The sequence below is a fragment of the Gobius niger genome (assembly GCF_951799975.1).
Source record: "Gobius niger genome assembly, chromosome: 19".
Classification (NCBI taxonomy): Eukaryota; Metazoa; Chordata; class Actinopteri; order Gobiiformes; family Gobiidae; genus Gobius; species Gobius niger.
Genome location: NC_136870.1, coordinates 8,475,813 through 8,498,544, shown reverse-complemented (window position 1 = coordinate 8,498,544; position 22,732 = coordinate 8,475,813). Strand labels below are relative to the sequence as shown.

The 22,732-nt window shown below is 40.2% G+C and overlaps 2 protein-coding genes and 1 long non-coding RNA gene across 3 annotated transcripts; 1 reads left to right on the top strand and 2 right to left on the bottom strand.

Moving 5' to 3' along the window:
• Window positions 1-501: 501 nt before the first annotated feature.
• On the bottom strand, window positions 502-897 carry LOC306978188. The gene is made up of 2 exons (XR_013793892.1): window positions 665-897; window positions 502-621 (listed from the first exon to the last, which is right to left on the bottom strand). It is a non-coding gene; the product is annotated as an uncharacterized lncRNA (long non-coding RNA).
• A 1,167-nt stretch (window positions 898-2,064) lies between these two features.
• Window positions 2,065-12,121, bottom strand: vps35l (VPS35 endosomal protein sorting factor like). Its single transcript, XM_079576962.1, has 29 exons — window positions 12,092-12,121; window positions 11,580-11,679; window positions 11,311-11,490; window positions 11,127-11,240; window positions 10,561-10,585; window positions 9,759-9,838; window positions 9,523-9,651; window positions 9,266-9,350; window positions 9,134-9,190; window positions 8,976-9,072; window positions 8,830-8,877; window positions 8,659-8,752; window positions 8,058-8,258; window positions 7,317-7,363; window positions 7,073-7,184; window positions 6,864-6,980; window positions 6,732-6,785; window positions 6,408-6,551; window positions 5,577-5,662; window positions 5,409-5,489; window positions 5,253-5,316; window positions 5,076-5,174; window positions 4,889-4,966; window positions 4,663-4,777; window positions 4,362-4,501; window positions 4,102-4,267; window positions 2,812-2,930; window positions 2,539-2,688; window positions 2,065-2,339 (listed from the first exon to the last, which is right to left on the bottom strand). The coding sequence occupies exons 1-29, from the start codon at window positions 12,106-12,108 to the stop codon at window positions 2,241-2,243; spliced, it is 2,898 nt and encodes a 965-aa protein (XP_079433088.1). The 5' UTR covers window positions 12,109-12,121; the 3' UTR covers window positions 2,065-2,240.
• A 429-nt stretch (window positions 12,122-12,550) lies between these two features.
• zdhhc16b (zDHHC palmitoyltransferase 16b) lies at window positions 12,551-22,696 on the top strand. The gene is made up of 10 exons (XM_079577892.1): window positions 12,551-12,703; window positions 15,925-16,229; window positions 18,054-18,248; window positions 19,443-19,531; window positions 19,608-19,636; window positions 19,720-19,853; window positions 21,297-21,382; window positions 21,704-21,827; window positions 21,901-21,971; window positions 22,043-22,696. Exons 2-10 carry the CDS (start codon window positions 15,978-15,980, stop codon window positions 22,143-22,145), a joined length of 1,083 nt encoding a protein of 360 aa, XP_079434018.1. The 5' UTR covers window positions 12,551-12,703; window positions 15,925-15,977; the 3' UTR covers window positions 22,146-22,696.
• Window positions 22,697-22,732: the final 36 nt, after the last annotated feature.

Here is a 22,732-nt window from a genome sequence, read left to right as displayed (position 1 = left end):
TTAATATTTTCAGCTTATTGCTACACAAATGTAATATTAATCCATGTTACCTTGTTAACCAAAAGTGTCTATTCTAGTCTGGAAGAATGTCGTGTGCTTATATTTCCCTCACAGTCACTAAAGAGAAACATGACCGTGTCCGTTAGTTTTCCAACTACTTCAGCTTGGTTTCCTTTGAGTTTCTTTTTATTCATAAAATGGTGTCAGAAAAGGCGTATGTTTTGCTCATCCACCTTTGACTGTGTGACTGATGTAGGTGTGTGACCAAAGCCCTGTTTGTCAGTAAACATCACTGCAGCTCTTGTTATTACCAAGATGTTTTTCCTTTTGAGGATAAAGGGGACTGTTTGCCTTTGCAATGATTCACTAATTCAGTAAATAAATGAAGAGGTTGAGAATGTCTTACAATCACCTGTCTTTATTTTATATTCAGTGCTTGTTTATTGAGTTCCCACACTCGGGAGGACGGGATCTGCAGTTAAAGTACCTACAGACACAGTCCCTTCATACGATTAATTTATATTTAATTTGTCTGATTTATTGAGCTCTAAATACCCCAAAACAAGGCTAAATAGGATTTTTTTTTTAAAGACGATTTCTTTTAGCAATAACTTGTTAACACTGTGCAACATTTTGGATGATCTTGATACAAATAAACATGCACCAAATGCTGTGAGGACCTAACCTTTTCAAATCTCATTCGGCTGCTTTAAGTAAACATCTCCATGGAGACGAGCTGGAGAAGTTCCCACTCTCAGTCTGGTCTGAGGAGAGGCGAGTCGCTCACAGCAAACACACGTTTGTTTGGTCATTTAAAAATGCTTATTTCTATCTATTAGGTGAAATGTTACGCAGTGTAGCTTTAAGTTTGCCTTTTGACTAAATAAGACCGTAGGGCTGGGCGACGTTGACAAATTTATATCGCAGTATTTTTGGGGACTTTATCGATAATGAAGCGATATTTTTGCAAACCATCACACATGCAAAAACGTGCTGGAAAACATGTTAATTTCCATTGCTTTGTTGCTCAAAAATATAATTGTCCTGAACATAAAAGGGACAGAAAAAAACACTTTCCACATGTTTTCTCCATTTCCCCCCTATTTTGTCTCAATTTTGCCACAATTGACATTGGAGATAAAAATGATAAATTAGCATATCTCCCAAACACCAATTTCGATGTTATCAAATTGTCGACCAGGAGTGCCCAAAGTGCGGCTCGTGGGCCCAATGTGGCCCTCAGACCAATTTTGGGCGGCCCCCAGGCTTTTTGTTGAATTGGCACACATCTCCAGAGAAAGCACTTTTTTCTTCAAGTTTCATAATTTCCACACAATTTAAACCCTCAAAAACTCACATTTTGTTTTGAGACAGAGCTGGAATTATGGTTCCAAGCCTAAATGAAAGTGTGGGGCCTGGTTTAGGCTTCTCAAAAGGAACAGCCCACCATTTTTCCATACTGAGATATGTTCTTACCAGAGCTTAGACGAGTTGATGTGTACCTGTCTGGTCTTTGTGCGTGCCCTCAGCCACACAAAACGACCGAAGATGTTGTTAGCATTTGGCCTCTCCTAATGTATTCCTATAGCTCCAAACGGGGGTGAAGTTAGAAGCGACCACGCTCTTCGACGGGCACAGAGACCAGACAGGTACGCATCAACTCGTCTAAGCTCAGGTAAGAACATATCTCAGTATGGGAAAAATGGTGGGCTGCTCCTTTAAATGCACCCGGGTGAATGTTTCCTCGCACTGTCCATGTTTTTTCCTTTTCACCTGCAGCGTCTCGACTAAAGAGCAGGAAATGGGATGTAGAGCTTGGACGGGGAATTCCTGGAAGACCGAGAGCCTTCACAAACAAGAATATCAGAGTAGATGGGTAAACCATGCCTCTCTGTCGGCACAAATGAACTGAGGCGAAATCACAATAGCATCGAAAAGTGAAGGCACAACAAGTCTGTAGATTTCACTTGGACTAATACGATTATTTTGGCTTAGAGTTACTGTATATTGCGCTTTACTAGCTTGACAAGCTTCTCAAAGCGCTACTGTTACTACAACTGCCACAACCGACTGGGAAACAAACTGCTCTAGTATTATTCTTTGTACGTAAACGTGTCTATTTGTGATTAGGAATGGAATTGGCTTGTATTAGTAAAAGTCTGAACATCAAGTGCAGTTTTTAAGCTGCATAATACATTTAGGCAGTGAATCCTGTCTCGTATTTACATAAAAGAGTCTTTTTAAGTGCGTGACTGCAGCGCTAGCCTCTGGACTGCGTCGGACAGGTGGGACATGTCCGGCTGCTGTGCCTGCTGCTTCATGTGCTCCAAAGTCCGAACCTGAGGGACCAAACAAAGGATGCTTTAAGGGAATGTTGCCTTAGTTATTTGTGTATAGGCCAAGTATTTAAAGATGTCAACTCTAAACAGTGGTCAAAACATCTGCATTTTGACGGTCAAAAAGTGTTGCATGTTAAACTAGTCCAGAGTATAAGTCATTGAAAAACCTAGTGAAACGGGAGAGAGTCTGTGGCCTTACCGAGAGGCGGGTGTCGCAGTACCCGTGCTTGTGGCCGAGGTTCCACAGGTTTACGGCCAACTGGCTGAGCTTGTTGTTTCGCAGGTCTCCGTGAGCGAGCAGCGCTCCGAACAGGGCGAAGGCCAGCGCTCCCTGACGCCGGGTGGTCTGCTGAAAACATATAAAAGATTAGTTCGGAGAATGTACAGTTTGAATATGTTGTTGTTAGTATGCTTTGTTATGTTGTTTAATATGTTATTAGGGCTGCCGAATATTGTAAAGTGGCACTGGTACCTCTTCTCGACCGAGCGCCTTTAAATGGTCCAGGACTTGTCCGATCAGAGTCTCACACAGTTTATTGATCTCTGAGAGGAACTTGGGGTCGCCGCCGTAGAGCGTCTCATTGGAGTCCACTGTAAACAGTAATGGAGAACAGAAAATATGTCATTTAGCGCTTTTTAAATTTAAACAGAAATTGAAGTTACCAGATTCAAATTCATGTGAATAATGTGTTGTTCAAAATGCAGATTTATATCAGATAATCATATTTCATTCTTTTTTCTTTTTTTTTTTAATCAGAGGAAGACAATCCTTTTATAGTTGAGAGGCTCCTTTTGTGAGTATAGAAATAAAAAATACTCTTATGAAATACATTATTGAAATACACTGTTTACATATACACCTCCATTTTTTAGTCTTCTTAAAAATGATACAGTTTAATTCCTCATTATACTCTAAAATGAAAGCGTAAATCAATGTATGAACCAAAATAAATTCTAAACTTTCAGATATAACTAAATTCTTCCCAACTCTATTACTCATGTTCATATAAATGTGTGACACATATTTCTTCAGTCCAGGTCATCCTGAACCTTTTGGGTCATTATCCTGCTGAGGGAGTATCCTCAGACTAATTAGGCACATACCAAGCTACTGCATGGCGCTGCAGAATGCAAGTGCAGCCATTTTGGTTCAGGGTGCCAGTGACTCTGTACACCCTGTACAAGTCATCACCATAGACTGTAATAACATGGACAAAGCATCGCTACAAGCTACTGAAGCCTAATAGGAAATGGAGGCAGACTCTGGAAGTGCCTTGCTGTAATGAACTTTCCATTAAAAATGTTGCCCCTTTTTAGTCTTTACTGAACACAGGCTTGTTATTCTTACCTCCATGTGCTTGTCTTATGCGCTTTTCTTTTCACTATTTTATTCATGAAACAGAAACTCTTGTCCATTGAAATGAAGGGGCAGAGATTGTCTGAAAACTTCTAAATTACGTCAGATTTAAAAAGATTTAAAAAAAAAGTGTACTTAATTTATTTGTCAAAATATGAGAGGATACAAAGGAAGATCATTTTCTTGTGTAACTTTTTCACTGGTTGGTTTACAATGTGATTATAGTAATAGTGTGGAAATATGAGTGTTCTTAAACCTTTGACCTGAGAGTAAGTCAAATTGATAAACATGTTCTGTTCAATCATGTTATTCAACCCCAATACACTGCCTTAGCCCCTCTGAGTGGAGCGTCCAATCTGATTCCAGGGCTGGCCTGGTGTGCCATCATGCCCGGTTAGCGCTTACTTTTTGGAATAGTGTAGAGGTACGTCTCCTGGCTCATAGCGGCCAAAAGCGGCAGGGCGCTGATGTACACCCGCACTTTAGCGTCGCTGTTGTCCTCCCAGGTGTAGTCCTGCACCATGTTGAGGAGGCCGCGCACCAAATACAGCACGCCGTGCTCCGGGTGGTCCTTGAGAAGAATATCATAAAGACACTTTAGACTGCATCCTGCTTGAGCCCGGTAAATAATCTCGATCTAGACGTGATGGAAGGGCCTGCGTTACCGGGACAACCAGCAAAGTGGACAGGAAGTTGTTGATGAAATCTAGTAGGAAGCTTTCAGAGGAACGGAGTTTGCCCTCGACATTTATGCTGCGCGGGACCTCTGGAAGTAAGCTCACTGCTGCCTTCAGGAATGCATCCGCTAAAAGTGTCCACAAGATGACAAAACACACAATATTGAGCGTCTAAAATACAAAGACCAACGTTTTTGCTCTCAATTCAGTGCAGGGAACATAAAGAATGAGTAGGCTATTTGAAAATCTCTACTCTTAGTGGCTTCTATCAAGCTCTGCTCACGTATACCTTGAGACAGGCACTGGTTGGCTAATGCGACCTGTCCGGACAGCAGGTATAGGCTTAAGCGGCTGAAAATGCTGCTGAGGGACGGAATGGTGATGAAGCTATAGGCTGCACAAGCCTGAGGAAAAAACACAAAAACAAGAAGTAGACGTTTACAGACGCCACTTAGAATGAGTCAGAATCTACAAATCTAAAACTGTCTTCACACAAATAGAATCTTTGTGCTAACCCTGACAAAAGCTGCGGTTTTTCGAGAGTGGTTGTCTCTCATCACCCTCCTGGTCTCCATGGCGAGCTGATTCACCGTCTATTAATCAAGACAAAAACTGGAACTCAGAAAAACTATATCGCGCTGAGAATGTTTTAATAAATTTGTTGAGCACGACACAGAACGGTATAAGAGTAGGATTTTTTACATGGATGAGCTGCACAAGAACGGGCTCCAAGTTACAAAACGTGGCTCTGGAGTCGACACAAAAGTTCAACTGTTGCTCGAAGTCACGACTGAACGACACCTGTGGATCGGGGGAAACAAAAACTTCACAAAAGTTGCTGTAATAATCATCAAAGTTGGTTGGGACCAAAGGGTTTACCATACGAATGAAGCCAATAATTAGAAGAGACAAGGATCGCTTTTCATCCTCGAGAGTCAGAGCACTAAAGGGATAGAAGAAGAAGTTATTCATGGGTTTAAGTGTGGAGCCAACATATCTATGTGTTAGATACATATAAGATGGACATCGGCTTACTTCACAGAGTCGTGCATGGTTTTGCAGATGTGTAACATGGCATTGAGAATGACCGGATCTCTAGTGGGCTCCACCTGGTGTCTATGCATAAAAAGAAATTACATTAAGAGTTAAGGTCACAGATTTTTTTTTAGTTTTTTTTTTAGCTGAGTCCATAACAATCCATACCTAATGAAGACCTCCATGATGGATCTGCAGACTTCCACCCTCACACTGTCCTTCTGAAACATGTCTAAAAATGGTAGAAAACGCTCCTGCAACAAACACGGAAATCAAGTTAATGTTAACTTTTTCACACATTTTGCTAATATCACTTAATTAAACTGAATTAATTTTGTTTAGTGCAGCATGACTACCATATAGACAAAAACATTTCTAACTACAGACTATTATCCCGTTACTAGAAAAGCAATAAAGTCAGTGAGTTATTGAACCTGCGGGCTCATCCTTTGTCAGCAATTTAGATATTTTTGTAGGGCTCATAGCATGTCCAAGTGACTACTTCTTTAAAAAGGTTTGCTTGTTTATTTTCTGATGCCACTGTAGTTTATGCAATAGCCCCTGATGTTCCAGAACTCTTTTTCCTTTTGGAACGACTATTATCTTTTATTCTAACATTATAATAAAACGGTAGCTACATTATAATATACTAGCTATACTAGCTGTACGTAGTAAAAGTTATAATGTAGTTTTTTTGGTTTTTTTTTAAAGCTTAAATTGTCATCATGGGTGTTCCTCAGGGGTTCGTTTTAGGGCCTATGGTATTTATAAAAGTGTAAACTACTTCAAAAATAATAACGACATAATGTTATATGTTTTATGTGAAAAAGGTACCCCATTGAATGAATACCATCAGGTACATGCCTCCAGGGCCTTGACAATGACTAGATGCAACATGGTAGTGGCTCACGTTTTTGTCATGTGAATGGCAAAAACCAATTTGAGTAAGATATTTTGCAACTTCACTGTTTGCACGTTTATATTGTTGTTTTACGTTACCATAGAGAAAAGTATGGAGAAGTCATGGAAGTAGGTGAGGATCTTCCTGATAACCGACTGCAGCTGGGGGTAGGCGTCCTCAAAGGCTCGATCCGGCGTCATGTGTTTGATCATGTCAGCCAAAACGGTGTTCACCTCCCGTTTCTGAGAGGAGGTGCATAAGAAGTGCAAGTTTAAATATCTTTTAGGAGTAAGAATCTAAAGTTAACAGGACAGGCAAAGCATACTTTGAACCTTTGAACTTACATGTCTTTACCAAATTAATCCGAAAACATCAAACTCTACAGTGCTAAGGAACACTTTTAAGATATTTTGCATACTCACTGTGAAATGTCGACAAGTAAACTCCACCCAGATCTCCGCACAGTTGATGTAGTCCTAAGAAAAAGCATAAGAAGTGTTTGAAAAGTGTTTGCGTAGATATTAGCCTCAATGTTGGCTCCAATTGTTCTTTACCCGTGGGCTGCGGACTTTAGTGACGACTTTCCAGGCTTCGTTTAGGATGGTCAATCTCTCAGGCTCTGGAGGGTCTGCACTGGCCAAACTGCGCCCCAGAGAGCCAAATAACAGATGCTGCAAAGAGAAAGAAAAACAGATTACAGATTTTTACAGATTTCAATTCAAGCTATATAAATATAAGTATATGAAATGGAATATAAACAAACCTTTGGGAAGCCAGCCTCGTCGCAGTCTTTGATCATGCCAATGAAATTGCTGGCTCTGGCAGCGACAAACTCAGGCCTGAACGCTCTCATGATAGAGTTTAGCAACAGGGCGCTGTTGGAAATAACAAAACATGTAAATAAGATGAGTTTATATAAAGAAATAAACAACACTAATGTGGTTCCGGGCTAAATGAGTGCACAGAAGCACATGTAATAATAGAGTTTTTAGGACTGAGGAACTTACTTGTTTCCCATTGTCTTGCACCTCTCCATCATCTCTGTCAGTAGTGGCTGGAAAAAACAACAACAACAACATATATATTAATGTTAATGTGTTGAGACCTGGTACATTAAACAACATTCATGGCTGAAGCTAATTTGAAACGTTTATCCTTGAATACCAACCTACCTTTATGAATTTGACCCTAACATTATTGTAGCCACAGTAGAATATATAGTAGTAAAAGTTTTAATGCAAAAATATAATTTAATAAAATATAAAAGGGGTACTATATAGTAAGGCGTAATACCTTAGGAGCAGTGAAGTCGAGGTGTTATTACGCCTTACAACATACAACATAACAACATAATCCGCTTAGAAAATTGACATGTTTAATTTTGTGTAACTATACTTGGATCACGTAACCATATTTAAATAGGGGAAACGTGGAAGGGCTCGGTCGCTTCTAACTTCACCCCCATTTGGGTCCATAGAGGAGAGGAGGAGAGGCTAAATGCTAACAACATCTTAGGAAAGGGACTGGGCGCACGCGTAAAGACCAGACAGGGACGCATCAACTCGTCTAAGCTAAGGCAAGAACATATCTCAGCATGCAAAAATGGTGGCCTATTTCTTCATCATGGTTGTTCCTCAGGGTTTTGTTTTAGGGCCTACGATATTTCTTAGAGTGTAAACTACTTCCAATGTAATGACGACACAATACTATGTGTTTTATGGGAAAAGGGTACATTGAAAGGTACATGCCTCCGGGGCCCTATACGCGATACACTGCAGGATCCAGTTGATAGCAGGAGAATACAGTGTGAGATACTCGGGCATCTCCACTCTCTGGACGACCAGCTGATTCTGCACACTGTCTCCACTCAGCTGACGGAAAGTCCCCAGCAGGTCGAAGAAGTTCCTGTTCAGAGCCTCCTTGAATTCAGGGGCCACCTCCATGCCCACCTGGGAAACATCAGAGAGAAGTAAATATAAAAGTTACTCTTTGATTCACGTGGTCATCGAAGGCAACAGGAAAAACTGACAGTTTAAATGACTTGAAAGCAGAAAATTAACCTCGATTTGAGTAGATGCAATACAATAGTACTATATCTTTGCCAGTTGAATACTTAACTAGTTGGTTCAGAACCTTTGCCGCGTTTTTACCTATAAAATAAACTTAACTCATGCTAATTTTTTGTCATATTTTTGTACACAAGGGTCAAATTATCATTAATTTAATGTGTCTATGTTTTGTGTCATTAGTACATAGATTTGCAACATAGTTACACATCCAAAAATATTGGTTCTTCTTTGTTTGCCCTGACCGTCAAGTGCCTTTACAATATTGAATTGAATGTATTACCCGGCAGAGATAAGCTCTTGCATAAGCTGCTACTAAAGGATCTCCAATCCCTCTGACCATATCCGTCAGTCTAGGCAGAGTTGTGTGGATACCTCTGTAAATTATAAAAGGAATATTAAAACTATATGTATTAGAGGCCATTATTACCCTGTGCATAACAGATTTACTTACATTTTGTTTAAAAAGCGATTGCACTTGAGGATAGAAGCTTCAACATATCTGAGCATAAACATTAAGGAGTCGCATACTGTAGTTTTCAAGCAAATTTCAGTCATATCATGGACACACACACTCAAAAATGATGCATTGAAGGATACAATCTGGGCAGGAGTTCTCTGATAGAGGCAATTTTGAAGAACCAGTTTAGACACGTTTCTTTGGCAGTGTCGTTCACATCATCGCACGAAAAGGCATCTGAGAAGAGTGAGCCGTTAGCATGCGCACGAGGCCAGAAGGTCAACACTGGTAGACTGACCTGGTAGCGGCTGAGGCTCTGAACACATGGTCCAGATTCTATCGTACACCAGTCGACCTGAAATCATACGAAAAGCTACACTCCAAAATCTGCAAACTATGTGGGAATGTGAGTTGAGACATGTTGACTCACCAAACGTGTCCATGATGTCGGTAATGAGAACGAACTTGCTGGGGTAGAATTGGATCACCGAAGTGTCTGACAGGAGCTTGGCGCACTGCAAAGTTAAGGGAAGAAAAGAAAGAAGTCTGTGTGACACTAGTTTTTTGTTGTAAGATCATGTGGACCAATATTCAAAGGATCATTGTGATTGTTGACAACTAATTATGATATAGTATAGTCTTACGTTGATAAAGACTAGAATGAAATATGACAAAAATAAGACTGACCTGGATAACTATTTTGAGAGCTTTGACTTTCTGGTCTGAGGCCCAAGCTTCCTTCAGGGATTGGTTTAATTCCTCTATACGGTTGGCATAGTCCTGCTGAGAGAGGTTCAGCATCTCTCTTTGGGAACCCTACACAGATAAATAGGTAGATGAAGTTAACCAGAGCACAGTTATTATACTAATGTATATGTAATTTCAGCATTTAACATCATTACAATATCAGGTCATGCACATACTTCTTCTAGATCATCCAACTCCTCAAGGCGAGTGCGGACTTTTTCTGAAACAGCTGATGAGCCTGGACTGGGAGCTTTTCCTAAAGAATTATTACACAATACATGTCACGCAACACTGCAAAACTTAACATGTTTTTCACTGGTGCTGGACCTATGTAGCAATGTATACAATACTGCAAAGAAAAGAGGGATTTTTCCTTTTTTTTTTGCATGGAATTTTACTTGATATGGACATTTAAAGGTACACTGCGTAACATTTTGGACTATACTGTTGCAGGCAAAACAAAACATGTACCAGCTCAATACAGAAAATGCTATTACTGCAGTGGTTAAAAAAACAAATGGATTTGGATTATAAACTAACCTGTTTAAATCTCAAATTCTACTGCCTTTAGTCACATCTCCATGGAGACGAGCTGGAGACGTACCCACCCCTGGTAAAGTTTACTGTCATATATTAGGAGGGGTGAACCTCATAAATGCTCGTTTGTAGATTTATGAGGTATTTTTCAAAGAGGAATATATCTGTCATAAAATAGATGCTTGTATTTCAATTTCATTTATTGGGTAGCATTTTACGCGGTGTGGCTTTAACATCTTACTATTTCTAAAACAAGTGGCAGAACTTAAAACTATGTTGTGGGTTAGTGAAAAAATTCAGTTTGTAAAGAAACAGTAAACCCTTTTCAGTGGAAACTCATTAATCTCCAATTAACTATAGTTCATGGTACAGAATACATCTTGATGAAATCATATAATTTGTTTTGTTATTATGAGAGCACCAACATAACACATATCTTACCTTTGTCAGAGCCCATGCAAAGATTCTACAAAGAGAAAAACCAACAACAAATGCATCAAATCTCTTGGACATTTCTATAAACATTCTACTTTTTATGTTAAAGGAATAGGCCACCGTTTTTACATACTGAGATATGTTCTTACCTTAGCTTTGACGAGTTCAGTAATCTTCACTTTACTGTGCAGATGCCAAACTACTCCTGGTATTATTACGCCTTACAATATAGTTCCCCTTTTATCCGCTTAGAAAATCCACATTGTTTAATTTTGTGTAATTATACTTTGTAGTGGAACACTTCACGTAACCATATTTAAATAGTGAAAACGTGGAAGAGCTTGGTAGCTTCTATCTTGACCTGTTTTGGAGCTATAGAGGAGAGAGGGAGAGGCTAAATGCTAACGCCGTCTGCGCTGTGTTTACGTGACTGAAGGCACGGGGGAAGATCAGACAGGTCCTAAAGAACTCGTCAAAGCTAAGGTAAGGACATATCTCAGTATGTAAAAACGGTGGCTTATTCCTTTAATCAATTAATTATCTTGAAGTCCTTAGTAAAACAGGCGACATACAATAGATAGTTTTTCAGTGGTGGTAAACCTTGCAAGGATCTCTCCTCTCTTTGCCGACCACGGTTCAAAGTCAGCTCCAACCACTTCATCGTCCTTCTTCTTCTTCCCCAGATCCTGCGCACAAAGACAGACAGTGTAAAACAGTTCTGCGTATTACATGTGACTCTATATGTGGTGGACTAACCCCTGTAGAGCCACAGCGGGGTACGGCCGAAGTCTCAGGGGCCGAAGCGGCAAACATCGACAGTGGGTCTGTCCCATCCATCATCGAACTGAGGGGGTCCGGAGGGGCTGAGGAAGAGGAGGAGGATGAAGAGGAGGTACTGCCTTTGCGAACACCACGACGGGTCTTGGTGTCTGTGACCTGAAGGAGGGACACAGAATGCCTTTTTTAAAACATAAACCTTAAGCCATAAGCACATGTTACTGAAAAAGGATGGGAGTAATTACTACCAATATAGGCTTTAGCGGATGGTAATCTCCAAATTCGACTGGAAGTGTCTCTGGACGACATCTTTGTAGCTCAGGTTCATATTTACGCCAACGGGAACGCCTGGAAAACACAATCAACAATTTGTAAAACATTGTCCTATAACACACAATTACATATGTTACACTTTCAAATGTATTGAGCACATAGAACTTATGAAAACATGACTGCATATCACACAAATGGTTTAAAATGCCCGGTGTTTCAGATATTGTGGTGGAGCAACACATATTATCAAGTCAAGCGTGATAGTTTGCACATGGGAATATTGTGTCCAGCTATCAATATTGCAAATTGTTTTATGTCAGTTCTAGTTTTCACATTAGAATCCCCGCAAACACTATTGATTCTCGTTTGGTGCTTATCTAAATAACATGCAGAACAGCTAAGCTAACTGATATATGAAATGCAGTTTCACTGAAGTAAGGTAAACCTTTCCTGTAATGTTTTGATTTTAAAGGGAAAAGCATCTTACCACTGCACCGCGGCCATTTTTCTTCAGTCATATGACACACCACTTCCTGGGTGCGCCATACGCTGCAAAAGCACTGTTTTTTTTTGGCAGAAACGTGCACTATTATTCAAGTGTAACCAAACATTTTACAAGGATATTTATGCGTGATTTATTACGCACTTTTCCTAAACATGTCAACGGCACACAATGCAAATGATAAGGAAAAGATGGGAAAGCTTTTCGGTTTATAGAACTACATTTCCCAGAGTTCTGTGCGCTTTTCAAACTAGTTCACGGTTAAGAGGTATCACTTCGAACTTTGTTACACTAGTCTTGTCTTTCAAGAGACTACGGGTTAAAAAAATGAAACATACAAACGTTTCAACTGATATAATAACTAGTTCGATACTAACAACTACCTTACATCATATCCTTCAACTACATCCCGTTTATTCCAAGTAGCCCCTCTGCTCAATAGAAGATCTTTGTCGGAGAGTGTTTTCTACTCCCGCAGCGGCGGCGGCGGCGGCACCGTGCACACTTCCCTGGACACCGCTAACGGCTTTATCCTCCTCACCATGACCTGAAGCGACCGTCCTGCTGTTGCTGATCTGCCCTTTTGCACCTGAAGAGGTACGACAAATCTCGATCTGACACTGTTTTGTAATTGGCTAAACAATAAACAATAAACAATGTAGGTGACGAGGGCCGAGCTTAAACATAACGCTACATTCTTGCTAGCTACACCACATAACACTTGAATGGATAGGGGAAATTATGAATGAATTAGAATTACTATTAAATAAATATCAAATCTTATGCTACCCATAGCTGAGGTAATACTCCTTTATTAAGAGGAAGTAGGAGGAGTGAGAAGTGTAATAGACATGGGTCATTTTTTGTAAAGAAAATTGCTTATAACATTGCATTATAGATCACCATATTAAGACAACATTTAAACACATTATTATTAAAAATAAACTTTACTCCCCAAAATCTAAATGTGAAAATAGTCTTGATTTAGCCATGTGCTATTTTATTCTTTCTTGTTTGTATACCTCTATTTTATTATTAATGTTGTGTTCAATGTTTACATCAGTCCACCCCCAAAAAAATGCTATTTTGTGAACCCCCTTTTGACTCACTCTCACCACATTATTTTGACTGGATCGTATGAAGTGCATAGTTGTGGCACCTGTATCCTTTCGTCCCTCTATGCCCATGTAAATCATCCTAAGGCTCATCCCAGTGACAGTGCTCTTTACTCGTCAGGCCAGATTTGCGCTGGCAGCAGGTTGCCATGGCGACCGCAGTATCCTGCTGGGTGCCCGGCTCTCCGTTCTCGTTCATCTGAGCTAAGTGCAAAAATTATGTTCAAGGAGGACATTGTGTGCTATGATGGTGATGTCATTTCAAACTGTGACTCGCAGTGAAGGCTAAAGTAGACGCACACGAGGAGTTCAGAAGCCAAGATCAGCGTCTCGGAGTTCAGACATGATCGTCAACTTCATGAAACACAGGCGTTTCAAATATCAAAACCGTGTCAATCACGTCTCTCGCCATAATGTGGTCCTCTGATTGCCCTTATACAACATCTTCACAGTGCTAAAGGACGGAGTTATATAACATTTTATCACTGCCTGCCTTGCCAATAATTTCAGACCATGTAGAAAGGTGGTAGACAACATTTTTGAAGATTGACTGTATCACAACGATGGCAATATAGTATAATTATCCAACATACGTACATATGTTTTGGACACACGCAAAAGAAAAAGAGAGAAAAGCAGTGGTCCGAGTGGATGTCCTTGAGGTGCACCAATTAATTAATGTTTCGGTTTATGTTCTAGATATTAGAAATGACCCTGAGAGTGAGAGTGACACACATATTACTGCAAAAAGAACACAATCTGCACAAACATCTTCACGTTCATAATAACAGCAGGCGACTTAACAACATCTGTAAATGCAGCATTTGCGACTTCAGTGACTCGCGAGCACAAACGTAAATGCCCCGACCCCATTTCCCCCCCCCCTCCCCATCATGATTTCCCTCGTGTGCTAATCGGTGTAAACCACACCTCCACCTTTTTAGCCGCCTGTCCATCAGCGGGTAGCTCCTCATTTGCATTTCTCATTATTCCATTTTCTTAGAAAGCCACTGATCCCTATCTGTGTAACCAATAGTCACTTTCATGAAAGCCTACCCCCTGTTTACTTACCTCCTTAATGTCCTTCTTTTCCTCTTATAGAGTTACCGCACACAGATGAGAGTGCCTTTTTGGCCCTTTAACCTTCATTTGGTATTAAATTAGTGATGGGAATTATGGCTCTTCTGCTGGAGCCGAATCTTAGGGCTCCGTTCATTTCAAAGCACTGTTAGAACAAAAGACTGTGTCCCGTTTTATACATTTTTTGATGGCTAAGACCAGCTTTGATTTGTGTTTGATTCAACAATTGAATCTAAATCCTAATTGAATGGTTGCATTAAGCGAATAATCGCAAACTGAAATGATTTAGGCTGTACAGTATCATCTGCAAACAACAAATGATCCTGTATTCATAGGGTTTATTATAAAACCTGCTGATGCTGCAGATCAGGCCGCAACAAACATGTTCTGTCAAATGTCCATGATTCAGTTTATCAGCTATACCAGGGGTAGGCAAGTTTGCATCACAGAGGGCCAATTTTCATCATTGCCAAAACACCAAGGGCCGACCACACCATTGTAGCCTAAAGTCAAGAACCATTTTCTGCAAATGCCAATGTTTTACATCAGTGGTTCTAAAGTGGTCCGGCTCCTGCAACCCAAATAACACTAATTTGTCATATATCGTATAAAATATTGTATTTTCTACTCATGTTTTTATTGAACAAGCCTTAGATTTGCTTTTAAGACTGAAATTAAGATCAAAACAACCCAATAATATTAATTTTAACTGACTCCAGTGTGTTTCCGTGTAGTTTCAGATGGAAAATATTGAAAAAAGTTCCCTGTAGGCTCACGACCCACTTTTGAGTCCCGACCCACCAGTTGAGAATCACTGTTTTACATTATATATGACCAAGTGGGATGTTTTGCAAGGACATTTAAAAAATACACTATAAACAGACACTATTTCTCACATTTTTAGAGTACTTTAACAGGTATTTGATCCGAATAATATTGATTGGGGGTCAGAGGTTCTCTGCTGGAGGGCCGGATTTGGCCCACGGGCCTGACGTTGAGTACCCCTGAGCTATACTATATTTCTGTCTCTTTTCTCAAATGCTCAAAGTGAAGTGAATCTTGATTTTAATTGTAATGTTTGTCAGAAAAAGTCGTACAGCCCTTATCCAAGCCTGCTGTGCCAAGGACTTGCTTTTCCCACACTAGGATTATCCATATTCGTGAGTTGAGGACGTTTCGCTCCTATTGTCAGAAGCTTCTTCTCGCTCTTGTAATCAAAACGCACCAGTTTATTTAACTTTTTATCCATCTACTGTTTCATGTGTTAATTCAGTTACAATTGTGTACAATTTCTTGAAACAATAAATGAGAAAGATACGGCTCCTTTTCCACCTAAGATCCATAAGAGAGTCATTCAAAACTAGATCAGATGCGGTCATGCAAGTCACATCACTAGTGTTAATTATTGAACAGGGGGAGTGTGCTGTATTAACGGATCGAGGCATTACCTGATTAGCTGTCAGTCTTGTTTACTTTGACTTGACTCTCTCAGTACTTTTTAGTCCGCGGTGGACCTGGTGAAGATGGAGTCTATGATCCAACTGAAGAACGAAGAGCTGCTTTTTTTCGCGGCCTGTGTTTGTAACTGTTGGTCCGTTTGCCTCTGCGTCTGTGTCTGCTTAGAAGGGAGGTTGTTCAGGCGAAGAGGAGGAGGAGGAGGAGGAGGCGGTGGTGGGATGCAGACGGACGGCAGCTGGAGGTACCAGTTGTCCCGGACCATGAGGCTCGCCCTGCGCTGGTGCCGACCCCACCGAGCCGAGCACCGAGGGGGCAGGGCCGGAGGAAGCGTGTCCCAGCTGTGGAGCTACACCAAAGTGATGCTGAAGTCGCTCTACTACAACAGCCTGTCCGACTCGGACACGCTGTTCGACTGCGTGTTCGAGCCCATTTACTGGTTTGTGGATAACGTCACGCGCTGGTTTGGAGTGGTACGTACGGGTCTTACTAATGATCTTCACTTTTAGCAACAGTTGGGTCATTCTGAGTCCACCTAAATGAAACTTTTTGGCGTGAAAGTTTGGAAGGTGACAGTAGTTTTTGTCTCAGCAGTGAGATTCAAAGTTTTGTAATTAGATTTTCACCCTTCCTGATTTATTTTTTATTTAGCTTTTACAGTACCAGTCAAAAGTTTTCTATATTTTCAACACTATTTACATCATTTGATTCTCATTGAAGATATTAAATTATGCCTGAACACATGGGATTATGTAGGAAACAAAAAAGGGTGAAATAACTCCAAATGTTTTATATTTAAAGTTCTTCAAAATTGCCACCCTTTATTCTCAGCATTTTCTCAAGGAGCTTCATCAGGTCGTCAATTGAAATGATTAAACATCTGTGAAGTCAAAACCATTTCTGGTGACGACATCGTGAAGCTACTTGAGAAAATGTCAAAATTGTGCAAAGCAGTTGAAGAATCTGTATCAACTTTTTGGTTCAAAACATAATTCCATATGTGTTTATTCATAAATGAATGCCTTCAGTGAGAATCTACAATGTAGATGGTCTTGAAAATAAAATAAAAAGCAGTACATTAAAAAAAGTAACCGGTACTGTACATTTATTATAAACCATAAACAGGACTCAAGTTGCTGCTGGAAAATATAGGCTGAAACACAGTAGCGCATGTAGCGCAGGACGTTATTTAACAAAAAAAGTTTTGAAATATGCTTTTGTTTACATGCTGTTGTGTGAGTTACATTATAAAAATTGAAATATTGAGTGTACAGATGATAAGCTGCATATTCATGTGCAGGATGGTACCTTTTTCAAAGTTAAAGAGGGGGTATTATGCTTTTTTCAACAAAACCTTCTGTTGGTCTGTAAATGCAGTAAATTAGAATAACTGCCTTGTATAAAATGTCTCTCTCAAAATGGCTGTAGTGAATGTCTTGAAATAGGCCTCTGTCTCTTTAAGAACCTCTGAGCCTTTCCGACACGCCCCCTCCACACGCTGTCTGTGGCATCAGTGGGGAGGGGGTTCTGCTGAGGAGCAGTGGTTGGTTACTCGGCTGGTGACAAAAGCTCGGAGGCGTCTCCAGGAGGTGGGGGCGTTCCTAGGAGGACTCAGGCAAACCTGTCCCTAAAATGGCCGCCATCAGAGTTTTTACAGATTACTCAAAAATACGTGAATGTGCCAAGGCAACACTTCAGGCATGTTTTTAATGAGGGAATGACATAATAACATGATGTAAAGCTTGAAAAAGTCGATTTTGCATAATACCCCCCTTTAAGAGATATGGATATTATGGGGGGTTTTCAACATTGCTTTTGTGCAAACTGGGTATGGCTAAATAAAATAGTGAAAACACTTCATTTAATATGCACTTCGCCAGGTTCCTGGCTCCGAGCATTTGCTGAATGTCTCCTCGCTCTTTATCCCCTTTCACCTTGTGTCGTCCTGTCCAAGAGAGCTAATTTAACATACCTGTTGAATTAGGATTTGGAGACAAACATTACTCTTGCAGTTTATGAGTCTGAGAGAGATGTTATTTTCGGGACATCTTATCAAGGTTTGAGTCTGAGAGCTCTCCCTGACACTTCTGCTGAACGTGTCAAATGTAAATCCTCCCACAGCTCGCAAATTTATTCACCGATGAAAACGTTTGATAACATGAGCCTTCAGTTTGATGTTTACTGTCGTTATTAGATTTGAATTACTTTGAGGCGCATTTGTTTCTACATCTGGATTGCTTTTGTCTTTTCTATGCATTTTGTGGTTCCAATGTCTCCTCATCTTGACCCCACGTCAGGTGTTTGTGTCCCTGGTGGTGATGCTCACGTCCTCGGTGGTGATCATCATTTACGTCTTTGTGATCCCCACCATCATCAGGAGGTACCCCGTCTACTTGAGCTGCTGGCACTTGTGCTGCGGACACTGGCTCCTGGTCATGATATCCTTCCACTATTACAAGGCCACCACGACGGCAGCAGGGCACCCGCCTAAGGTGACCACCGACATGATATCTATCTATCAGCTATGCCATACTGAATATAGAATCACAACCTGTAGAACTGAGGAATATGCAGTGTTTGAAATGGTCTAATATCACGACTTTTACCATAAATTGAATTATGTTACTTATCTTTATGGTTAAATGCATTTTTTCCCCCCTGCTGATTAATATGGCATCCGAGGAGTATTGCATAATGTTCCTTATCCATTTTTTTTAACATTTAAGTCTATACTAGTGTCATTTTTATTTTCAACAATGCATCCAAACAGCGTCAGGCTAGCGCGCTATTAGCACTTACCGCTACGCGAAGAAGCTAGCACTGTGACGGAGACTGTGAAAACAAGCTACTCCCTGTGGGACAATAAAAGTCTATATAGATGCAGACGGAAACTCGTCATAAAAGGGCGTAGCCGAGGGGAAAAATTAGAAATTTTTTAAAAATGTAAAAAAAAAAATTAGCCGTTTTCTGGTGGACTATATTCATATTCATCATGCAGAATTAAAATCGGGTCCATGTGGATGTTTTTTCACAGCAAATTGCTCAGTTGAAGCGAAAAATCAGCACTAGTAGCTAACATTAGCAAATGTAGCATGAAGCTAACGTAGCTACTTGGTTAGCATTGTCAGTTTTTTTTAAGTATTTATGGGCTGTTGAACTACTTTCCTCCATATCTCTGTATCTTTATTTATTAGAAACATATATTAATTATGCAGCATTTGTAAACTAATAGTGGAGAAATGGGAAAAAGGTTTTATTCCCGTCTTTGTTTCCCCCTCTGGCTGCTTTGAACATGACCATATATGGTGCCATCTGTATCTATATCTATCTCCACTTCAAGGACCTGAAACTTTCTTGTGTTTCTCCTGGCACAAACTAACCCCACGTGGTCCTCCAGGCACTGCCCACTTTTTGTCAGGACTTTTTGGACTGCGAATGTGGACAAAATTATTTAAGTGTCATAATAGAAAACAAAATGATCTTTCTCTGAGTTGGAATATCATCTTGGTTACTGATTGCTTAGGGAACTATAATGCTTAAGTCACATATTTACTCATCTTCAAAGCAGGAGTTGCTCTGGTGTTTTTACTTCACAAAAAGAGGAAAAACTTGAGCCTCCACTGAAGAGTTACGTAGGCTACTAAATTATACACGGCTGTAAAATTTCTCTTCTTTCAATTTTTCAGCATAAGGTCCATGTTCCAGCGGTGTCTATGTGCAAAAAGTGTATCACGCCAAAGCCTGCCAGGACGCATCACTGTAGCATCTGCAGCACGTAAGAAAATGATTTCAAACACACCAACACAGTGTTTGTAAAGTTTGTGTCATCCATTGGTTTTGTTTTTTTGCAGATGTGTTTTGAAGATGGACCACCACTGCCGTATCCTTGACGACAGCAAACTCCTCTCCCTGTAAACGCTTGTCTGTTGTTTCTCCGTTGACCTTAACTCCTAACTCTCCCAGCCTGGTTGAACAACTGTGTCGGCCATTTCAACCACCGCTACTTCTTCTCCTTCTGCCTCTACATGACGCTGGGCTGTGTTTACAGCAGCATCAGCAGCGGGAGCCTCTTCTTAGAGGCTTACTATGCGGTCGAGGTAAACCGGGCAAATAAAATACACGTGGGACGGGGCGCTGAGGCCGGGGGAGGGGGGCAGGTGACACCACTTTCACCTGCCAGATGGTGCGAGTAGGGAGACGACAACAACAGTTCAGATGACAATGTGGTGAAATTAGACACGAGAAGGGTTTGTTTCACAGATGAATTTTGATACAAGGGTTTGACCTGTGACGCGGTCACAAAGATGGTCTAATTGATCCCATGCAATATCCGTAAAAGTCTTTAGTTTGCATTATTCAGGGTTTGTTCAACACTTGAGTGTCCTTTAGCCTCGAGTAAAAGTTATTCCCCCCTAATTCATAAACATATATTATGTATAGACAGGGGTTAACGTGGGCTGGAACCCTCCGGTTCCTAGGGGTAGTGGGGAGAAGAAACAAAAAATGCATCTGACAGACAATCATCAACACCAAATAAACAAAGAATAAAACCGTATGGGGATTATTGTGAATTCATTGAAGCCGTGCTGGACAGAAGTGCACTCTTCCGAGAGAAACTGGAGCAATAATAAGATCAGTAGCAGCTCAGTCTGCTTCCTGTACGTGTGGGTTTAATGTGCCTCAATCTAGCAGCACTTGTCCTGAAATCATCAGGTTTTTGCCCACTTTTTATTTCACAACAATCGGCCCTTGAATTTTTGGTTTTAGGTTTTAGATTAATTTAGGATGCATAATAAAGGAAAGGTGATAAAACAGTGCATGCTCTTTCCTGTGATCTGAACCTCTGAACCTGCCCGGGATAAAAGCAACAAAAAGGTCAGGAATCCTGGCTAAAGTTTAGTCAAAAAAATAAATAAATAGAATAAATTATAATAGTTGAATAGCAGCTATAAAAATCAGTGTTGCTTTTCTTTCTTTCTTTTTTTATTTTTAGCAATCATGTAGACAGTTCTGATGTTCATCACTGTATAAGGCTGAACAGTATGTTGTTGCCTAAAATTAAATTACATTTTTTCTAATTAAAAATGTCCTGGGAAGGACTGGCTGTTGCTCCATCTTTCTGAGAGTATCTCAAACAAAAGCACACGTAAAGAAATGTTATTCTGTAATATTGTACCTCCCAAAGTCCACTTTAACCACTGCGTATAGGCTCTCCCTCTCCTGGAACAGAGATGTAGTTGAATCAAAGCTTAAAAATATGTTTAAGCTATTTGCAATTACCCAAATAAGTACGGCCACTTAGTGCATTTATTTGAATAATAAAAGGTTCTGTTTTTTCTGAGAAACGTTTATGGGAATAAATGTACTTCACTTTTGCCTACAGTTCAGTGTTTAGCGTATGTTTGTAAGTATTAAGTTGCAAACAGTTATAAGGCATAAAGTCAGAAAATAACTTATTTGGCTTGTGAAAGCAAAAAGTTTTCTTGGAAAGACAGAATTTATATATTATATATTTGTTTTGTTTTGTTTGTCTTTGCTAGAGCTACTACCAAACGCCTCCACCAGAGTTCACTTTGATGGAGACAACTTCACACAAATGTATCATCTTCCTCTGGGTTTTGACCAGGTTAGGATTTCTGTTTGTATCGCTGTTTTATAACTGAATTTGAGACAAGACATTTCAGATTGTAATATGAAAGTTTTCTGCACTATCATTGTATTTTTCCATATACATTTGGTGACTGCAAATGGGAAGACAAGCTCATCTGTAGAGCACTATTGACACATAAAGAAATTATAAGTGCTTTACAGAACAAGGAAGGCCAGTTTTAATATTACATTTAGTGGAGAGTGCAGAAAACATACCTTCAGTTGTCTTTGGAGATCCAAATAAATCACTGTTATTTTGATCCTAAAGTAGTGTCTCACAAATAGTATTTTTGTGCAGCTCTGTGGCAGTAGCTCTTGGGGGACTCACCCTGTGGCACGCCATGCTTATCAGCCGAGGAGAGACCAGCGTGGAGCGCCATATTAACAAAAAAGAGGCCAAAAGGCTCAGAGAAAGGGGCAAAGTAAGGACATAGCATAATCAAATCGACTGAAATATCCCCAACATATTAACATATTTTACTTGTTTTTATGTAGTTGTTCAGAAATCCATATCACTATGGGAGAGTAAATAACTGGAAGTTAATGTTTGGTGTGGAAAAAAGAAGGTAAGCTGATTTAAATGGCGTTTATTTTGTTTTTGTCTGCAGTGGTGATGTTTAATGCGTTTGTGTTTCAGTCACTGGTTGAGCCGGGTGCTGCTGCCCTCCGCTCACCCTCCCAAAGGAGACGGCATCGTATGGGACCTTGTCTTCTTCAGGAGAGACCCCATGGCCATCTGACCTCCAGCTCAGAGAGCATATCAAAGACTGATCCAGCATTTCTAATGACATGGCCGTGTCCTACTGTTTACTTGTGTATGAGTTAGAGGCTGCAGTTATTTTGATCATATCCACCAGTACTACACAAATATGAACTTGTGATTCCTACAGAAAAGCCCTTTACCCATTAGTGCCACATTATTGAATACAAGAGACTAAATGAAGTGCTGAATTTTCTACAAGATGCTGCTGGGTTGCATCATATCAGACCAATGCTACTGTTTTATATGTACAGTATATTTCTCTAAAGTCATGAATATCATTTCATTTGCCAGGAGGGCAAAGAAAACGCACCTTCTCCATCTTAACCATGTCTTAATACACACCAGGAGACTGTGTGCCTTTACACACACAATGAAGAGCCTTTGAACATCAGGCACTGTGAGCACAGATCTGATGTGTTTCAACTATCGTTTTAGGACTGAGGTGAATCTAGAGTTGCCAACAGGAGAAACAACGCTGTTGTTTTACAGAGGAGCTGTGCTCCAGTGGATTTTTAAATAAAGTCATTGTTTGGTATTTGGTCTTGTCCCTCTGTGTTTATATAT

Coding starts and splice junctions, on each gene's coding strand:
- vps35l (XM_079576962.1), bottom strand. Junction 9,652..9,758: donor AGTTGGATGATCTAGAAGAA/GTATGTGCATGA, acceptor TTATCTGTGTAG/GGTTCCCAAAGAGAGATGCT. Junction 6,552..6,731: donor TTACTTGTCGACATTTCACA/GTGAGTATGCAA, acceptor ACCTCCTCTCAG/AAACGGGAGGTGAACACCGT.
- zdhhc16b (XM_079577892.1), top strand. CDS start 15,978: ATGCAGACGGACGGCAGCTGGAGGTACCAGTTGTCCCGGACCATGAGG. Junction 16,230..18,053: donor TCACGCGCTGGTTTGGAGTG/GTACGTACGGGT, acceptor ACCCCACGTCAG/GTGTTTGTGTCCCTGGTGGT. Junction 19,532..19,607: donor CACTGTAGCATCTGCAGCAC/GTAAGAAAATGA, acceptor GTTTTTTTGCAG/ATGTGTTTTGAAGATGGACC.